The sequence below is a fragment of the Pantherophis guttatus genome, chromosome 7 (genome assembly GCF_059756535.1).
Source record: "Pantherophis guttatus breed Tessera chromosome 7, ASM5975653v1, whole genome shotgun sequence".
NCBI classification, from domain to species: Eukaryota; Metazoa; Chordata; class Lepidosauria; order Squamata; family Colubridae; genus Pantherophis; species Pantherophis guttatus.
In genome coordinates, this window is record NC_142069.1 from 9,234,867 (window position 1) to 9,241,643 (window position 6,777).

General features: G+C 40.5%; 1 protein-coding gene across 9 annotated transcripts in view; it reads right to left on the reverse strand.

Moving 5' to 3' along the window:
• The window catches only part of ABCC9 (ATP binding cassette subfamily C member 9), a 124,417-nt gene extending 118,668 nt beyond the window's left edge, over positions 1–5,749 (reverse strand). For 3 of the 9 annotated variants that reach the window (XM_087872987.1, XM_087872988.1, XM_087872986.1), the window contains exons 1-2: positions 5,584–5,723; positions 4,740–4,860 (exon numbers count right to left, since the gene is read on the reverse strand). In XM_087872987.1, coding sequence (XP_087729113.1) covers positions 4,740–4,810 — 71 coding nt within the window. In that variant the 5' untranslated portion in view covers positions 4,811–4,860; positions 5,584–5,723. Of the gene's footprint in view, positions 1–4,496; positions 4,614–4,739; positions 4,861–5,583 lie in introns of those variants that run through there. The other 6 variants (XM_087872993.1, XM_087872985.1, XM_087872989.1 and 3 more) reach the window with 6 other exon arrangements.
• Between the last annotated feature and the right edge of the window lie 1,028 nt (positions 5,750–6,777).

The window sequence follows — 6,777 nt, forward strand, 5'->3', positions numbered from 1 at the left end:
GCAACGTCTGTTCCATCGGTTGATTGTTCCCACTGTCAGAAAATTTCTCCTTATTTCTAGGTTGAATCTCTCCTTGTTCAGTTTCCATCCATTGTTCCTTGTCTGGCCTTCAGGTGCTTTGAAAAATAGCTTGACCCCTTCCTCTCTGTGGCAGCCCTTCTAATGACCACAATTACAGAGCCTGTAGTACAGTGGACTAAAGCACTGTTATTAACATCTGCTGCTTGCAATTACTGCAAGTTCAAGTCTCACCAGGCTCAAGGTTGACTCAGCCTTCCATCCTTTCAAAGGTAGGTGAAATGAGGACCCAGATTGTGGGGGCAATAAGCTGACTTTGTATAAATATACAAAAGTATGAAGGCTATTGCTTAACGCATTGTAAGCCGCACAGAGTCTCCGGAGAAGGGTGGCATATAAATTAAAGCAAAAAAAAAAAAAAAGTGTCTATTGACCACAATGAAATCCAAAATTGCTGTTGCTAAGCGAGACAATTATTAAGTGAGTTTTGCCCCATTTTACGACCTTTCTTGCCAGAGTTGTTAAAGCAAACCACTGCCACTGGTTAATTTAGTCACACTTTTGTGAAGTGATTCTGGCTTCCCATTGGCTTTTTTTTTTTTTTTTAATTTGATTTATATGCCGCCCTTCTCCGGAGACTCAGGGCGGCTTACAATGCGTTAAGCAATAGCCTTCATACTTTTGTATATTTATACAAAGTCAGTTTATTGCCCCCACAAACTGGGTCCTCATTTAACCTACCTTAGAAAAGATGGAAGGCTGAGTCAACCTTGAGCCTGGTAATTGCAGGCAGCTGTGTTAATTACAGGGTGCATTAAACCACTGTACTACCAAGGCTTTGCTTGTCAAAAGGTCCCAAAAGGGGATCATATGACCCCGGGACACTGCAACCGTCATAAATACATGCCAGTTCCCAAGCATCTGAATTTTGATCACTGATCACCACGGGGATGCTACAACAGTCATAAGAGTGAAGAACGGTCCTAAGTCGCATTTTCCAGTGCCGTTGTAACTTTGAACGGTCACTAAATGAATGGCTCTAAGTCAAGGTCTACCTGTTGTGGCCCGTCAGCGGCCTGTGCGGATTGTAGCTGATTCCGAGAACGTGGAGGCTGATGTGGTGCTGCGCCAGCAGCCTGTGCAGCTGGCGCTTGAGTCGGACAGTGAGGAGGCTGGAGAAGATGTGGTGCCAGGGCCTTCAGAACCTCCAGAAGCTCCTTTAAGTGAAGAAGACAAAGAGGAGGATCCTCTTCTCAATGCACGAGCTGCCAAAAGGCAGGAGTGGCTCCTCAGGAGGAGGTCTCCTCAAGAGTAAGGCTTGGGGCTAATTGGCCACTCCCTTAGCCTATTTAAGGAGGAACACCACTTGCAACAAGCTGTGGAGAACAACTTCAGTTCACTCTCCTTCATGGCTGCAAAATTGCTTCTGGGCTTTCTGCCAACTCTAGTAAGACTGTGATTACCTTATCTTAGAATTCTGGTAGGCTGTTAAGACAGTTCATTAACAGCCTTTGAATTATAAAGACTGAGTTATTTGAGTAAAATAAGATTTGTATAGAGTTTGTGTGTGCTGCGTTCTTTGGGGTCCGTAGGTGGGGCAGAACACTACCTGTACTCGTCTTCCTGTTCTGTAAGGTAGAAGAGGCCAAGTGACACCGGTAATCTTCAATTTACAACTGCTCATTTAGCAACCTTTCAAAGTTACAACTGAGTCCCCCCAAAAGCACTTACGACCCAGTTCAAAAGTTCCAACAGCTGAGCTTCTCCCACCACCTCCGTCCAAGTGACCATATTTTGGGCAACTGGACTTGACAACTGGCCCACATTTATGGTTGTTTGCCGTCATCCATCGTCACATGACCACAATTTATAATGTTTTTGATGGAAACCAGCGTTTCCAGCAAAAACGCCCCCTAGCAAACAAGGGATTCGCTCAATGAAACTTACAGTTGTACAAAACCATTGTAACCTCAATATGGGGCCAAATATAGTCAATTACCTGGCAATGCACAAAAAATTTCCTTGAGAGTAGACCAGTGGTGAAATGTAAAATTTGTTACTACTGATTCTGTGGGCGTGGCTTGGTGGTGGTGGGGTAATGTGACTGGGTGGGCATGACCAATCTTTTTTTTTTAACTTTTAAAAGAGCCTTGGTAGTACAGTGGTCTAAGGCACCCTGTTATTAAGCTGGTTATTAAGACCAGCTGCCTGCAATTATTGCAGGTTCGAATCTCGCCAAGGCTCAAGGTTGACTCAGCCTTCCATCCTTTCTAAGGTAGGTAAAATGAGGATCCAGATTGTGGGGGCAATAAGCTGACTTTGTATAAATATGCAAAAGGATGAAGGCTATTGCTTAGCACATTGTAAAGCGCCCTGAATCTCCGGAGAAGGGCGGCATATAAATCAAATTTAAAAAAAAACAAAAAACCATTTTTTCTGCAATCTCTTCGGCTGAAGAGGTTGTAAAAAAAATGCTTTTAAAAGCCTCTGACGATCCCAGCTGAGCCGTGTGATTATCAGAGGCTTTTTTTTTTTACTTTTAAAAGTAAAAAAACTTTTTTTTACTTTTTTTTACTTTTATTGCTGAGCACATTGTAAGCCGCCCTGAGTCTCCGGAGAAGGGCAGCATATAAATCAAATTAAAAAAAAAAAAAAGCCTTTTTTCAGCCGAAGAGGTTGTAGAAAAAATACTTTTAAAAATAATAAAAAAAAGCCTCTGATAATCGCGTGGCTCAGTTGGGCTTGAGGGGGGCAGGGATTTTTGCTACCGGTTCTCCGAACCACCTGCTGCCATTGCTACCGGATCGGGCGATCCGGTCCGAACCGGGAGCATTTCACCCCTGGAGTAGACTAATGCAGACCAAGAAAAAGGTTCAGAACCATGAACCTTTATATAAGGGCCCTCAAACAGGGTAGTAACAAGACCTCATAAATAAGTTTGTGAAAGTTCAATGAGAAAAACTAATAATTTTACTGAGATTAGGGTTGAGCAAAATAAGGAGGGAGGGACCCTTTTTTCCAATAATTAAATCTGAAGCTGAGGTTTACATGCTTACAAGAACCATCCGTTGGTCTTTGAAGTAAAGAGCAAAACCTAGATCAGTGATGGCTAACCTTTTCCAGACTGAGTGCCCGAAACGCGCAAATGCGTGCATGAATGCATGTGCACTCAAACCCCCAAATGCAATGTGCACAAAGTCCCACGCATGTGTCCTGCCCCCCAACGCATGCGTGCCTCCCCACATGTGCCCCCCCGCATGCACGGTAGACACCCAACGACCAGCTGGCTGGTGGGAGGCGTGAGCGCATGCTTGGTAGAGCTGAACTGGGGTGATGGCTCACATGCCCACAGAGAGAGTGCTGCATGCCACCTGTGCCACGCGTGCCACAGGTTCACCATCACGGACCTAGATGAAAAATTGACAGTTTCCCATCTGTTGCGTGAAATAGTTCAAGTGTTTTCTGTTTTTAAATTGTCTCTCTCCTCTAAGTTGTACTGGCCTGGCCTGGCCTAAATCTTCTCCCCTTCTAAATATAAATTTTAAATACAAATTTTAATCTGTTTAAATTATGGGGTATTTTAAATTCAGCCAAATTATTTAATTCATTTTTAATTTATTCTAAATTTTTGTATTTCTGTGTTTTTATCTTCTGGCTGTTCACCGCCCTGAGTCCTTCGGGAGAAGGGCGGTATAGAAATTTAATAAATAAATAAATAAATAAGTTGCTCACAACCCCCTGGGATATCTTGACCCACAATTTGAGAACCCTGCCTTGATGTACCATGGAAGCCCATCCCATCCAATAAGCCCTGGTTAAGAGAAGCATGGCTTAACCCATTGTAGTACATTAAATCTGTGCCCTGTAACCAAAACTTTGTTAAACCGTCTACTTTAAATGCATGTGTTTCACTCGATAAAAGCTCTAAAGTCTTTTGCAACCACATAGATAATTATCAAATAAAAATAAGAGAGTTAAATTCATATTTCTGAATAACCTAGTGACAAGTTATGACCGTACTCTCATACACACTTAAGGAAGGAAATATAACAGAGCATAATGGAAATTATTTTTACGGAAAGATCATTGCACAGTTAAATTTTTATAACAGATACTGTACATATCTTGACTATGATATATCACCACTTCCTTATTTCATCTTGTGATGTCAATGGGTTATTTTTTTTTTTGGTGCTATTTACTTTCTTTGGTCCATCTCTACAGAATCTTCCTTATCTGTGGCAGCTTAAGTAATATTTCTCATCTTCCTAGATAAATAATTCCATATATTTGTTGTTGTGAGCCATTCAGAGTAGTTTATATTGGGTGGCCCTATAAATCCTTTAAATAAATTAAATAAATAAAGGTTACATTCCACTTGCTCTTTTTATTGTTTCATTTTTAAAAACCTTGTGTGGATTATTTATATTTCATTCTCCACAATATTCCAGGCACAAGTATGATAAAACTATTCTTACCAGAAAGTATTTAGAATTTACTTTCAATGGACTGGAGAGCTGAGCTGAATATTTATTTATTCGTTTGTTTATTAAATTTACTTGTTGCCTATCTCACGGAGGGGATGTTGTAGGCAGCTAACGGCAATAAAAAAAGGAAGAAATGAAAAGTGTGTAAATGGAACAGAAGATAATAGAACAATAAAATAAACACTGAAAAATAACCTAGCGAAAATACAGCAATATGATATACGCTAATTATACCTATAATCAAGTGAAGAATTCATTCTTTTCTCACAGATTTTTCTGCTGCTTGGATCAAGTTCCTCAGGCATAAATGACAGAAGTCATGATCCTGCCACAAAATAGGGTTTTGTTCCTTATTCTGCCATGATAGAGAGAGGTTAAATATATATATATATCAAAGACATTTCATGGCATTACAATCCTATCAATAGATAGACATGAAGGAGTATCTCAATAGGCATTACTTTGAAGTAAACATATTTAAGGTTGGCTTTAGTTTCTCTGACAGGTCAGTCTGTGCTGCACGCATATACGCAGGAGAGTACCCAAATACACCCATAAACAAAGACAGAAACACATTTACACATCTGTAAGGGACTTGCTCAGAAAAAATAATAATAATACCGACTCATAATAATATTTTGCTTAGGGATGCAGCAGTTTTAATCTCAAAAGAAACATTTGCAGCTCTTTCTCAGTCCGTTTTAACTTTTCCAAAGTTACTTGCCACAGTCCTTAACGCTTTGATAATATACCGCCTTCCCTTCTGATTTTATATCAGAACTTGACATGCGAAAAAAGAGAGAAAATTTAGGATGGTTAACCTTGGTTAGACGAAGGGAAGAGAAACAGTTTGTACCACCATTGTGACTATTTTCCCCAAAGAAGGAGGGCACGATCCTTCTTAAGAACTGGCAAAGAAATTTTGTAAGCATTTTTTTCCCTCTCAGTTCAACTCTGAATAGAAGTAGAAAGAAGGCGGTAGAGAAAACTTGGCTTCAGAAGATACGAGGGAAAGGAGAGAAAGAACGAATAAGGATGAACTTTCAAAGCTCAAGAGAAGATTGCAAGAGTTCCTTACCTTCATAAACACACAAACACACTCTGGCACCAAATGCCAAATGCGTTTCTCCCCGGCGTGGCCAATATCATCCGGACGGCAAAGGCTGCTCTACCAGAAGAAGGGGACTCAAATTATTTTTAGACAGGTGATGAGAGGATCAGCTGCTGCCTCCTATCGGGTTTCTGGAGCATGCAGATTCCTCTTCTTAATTTTATTTTTATTTTTTTCCCACCCAGAAAATCCAGAGAACAGGAAACTGGGAAGAAGTTTCTCTGAACAATGATGTATTTAAATGATTGCCTTGTTTTTTTTTTGTTTTTTTTTTAAAAAATCTTGTTTCTTCACTAAAATGTACTCAGGGTAATATAAACAAAAAAAGGGGGGGAGTTTCAAGAGCTTCTTTCCACGGACAGAGGTGGAGTCTCCCTCTTTTTTGAGATTTTCAGCTAATCTTGATAAGGAAAAAAAAATCAAAAACTTGATTTTTGGTTAAAGGCAGAAAATCACTGCAAATGTAGGGGGGAAAGGAAGTTGCATCGTCTCTTGTTGGCTGAGAAGTATTTATTTATTTATTTGTCAAGAACGTACTAGGTAATTTATATAATTATAAGCACAAATTGAATACATAAAATAGATACGAATAGAGGAAACATTAGGACAGGGACGGTAGGCACACTGGTGCTCTTATGCTCGCCCCTTAAAGACCTCTTAGGAATGGGGTGATGTCAACAGTAGACAGTCTAAGGTTAAAGTTTTGGGGGGTTTGGGGATGAAACCACAGAGTCAGGTAGTGCATTCCAGGCATTGACCACTCTGTTGCTGAAGTCGTATTTTCTGCAAAGTAAAAGTAAACCCCCAACCTGTTTGCTTTCTTTCCTAAAATTAAAAATCAAGTTATACTTTTTCCCCTTCTTCTTCCATTTAATTGTGTCTGATTCTCGAAGGCTGCCTGGACAAATCCTTGCAGTAAGAGCCTGGTGGCCCAGCGGACTAAAGTGCTGTTAATTAGCACTTAGCTGCCAGCTGCCTGCAATTACTGCGAGTTCAAATCTCACCAGGCTCAAGGTTGACTCAGCCTTCCATCCTTCTGAGGTAGGTAAAATGAGGATCTGGATTGTGGGGGCAATAAGCTGACTTTGTATAAAAAAGAACACTGCTTGGGGGGGCCGAAAGCCCTACTAAGCAGGTATATACAAAAGTATGAAGGCTATT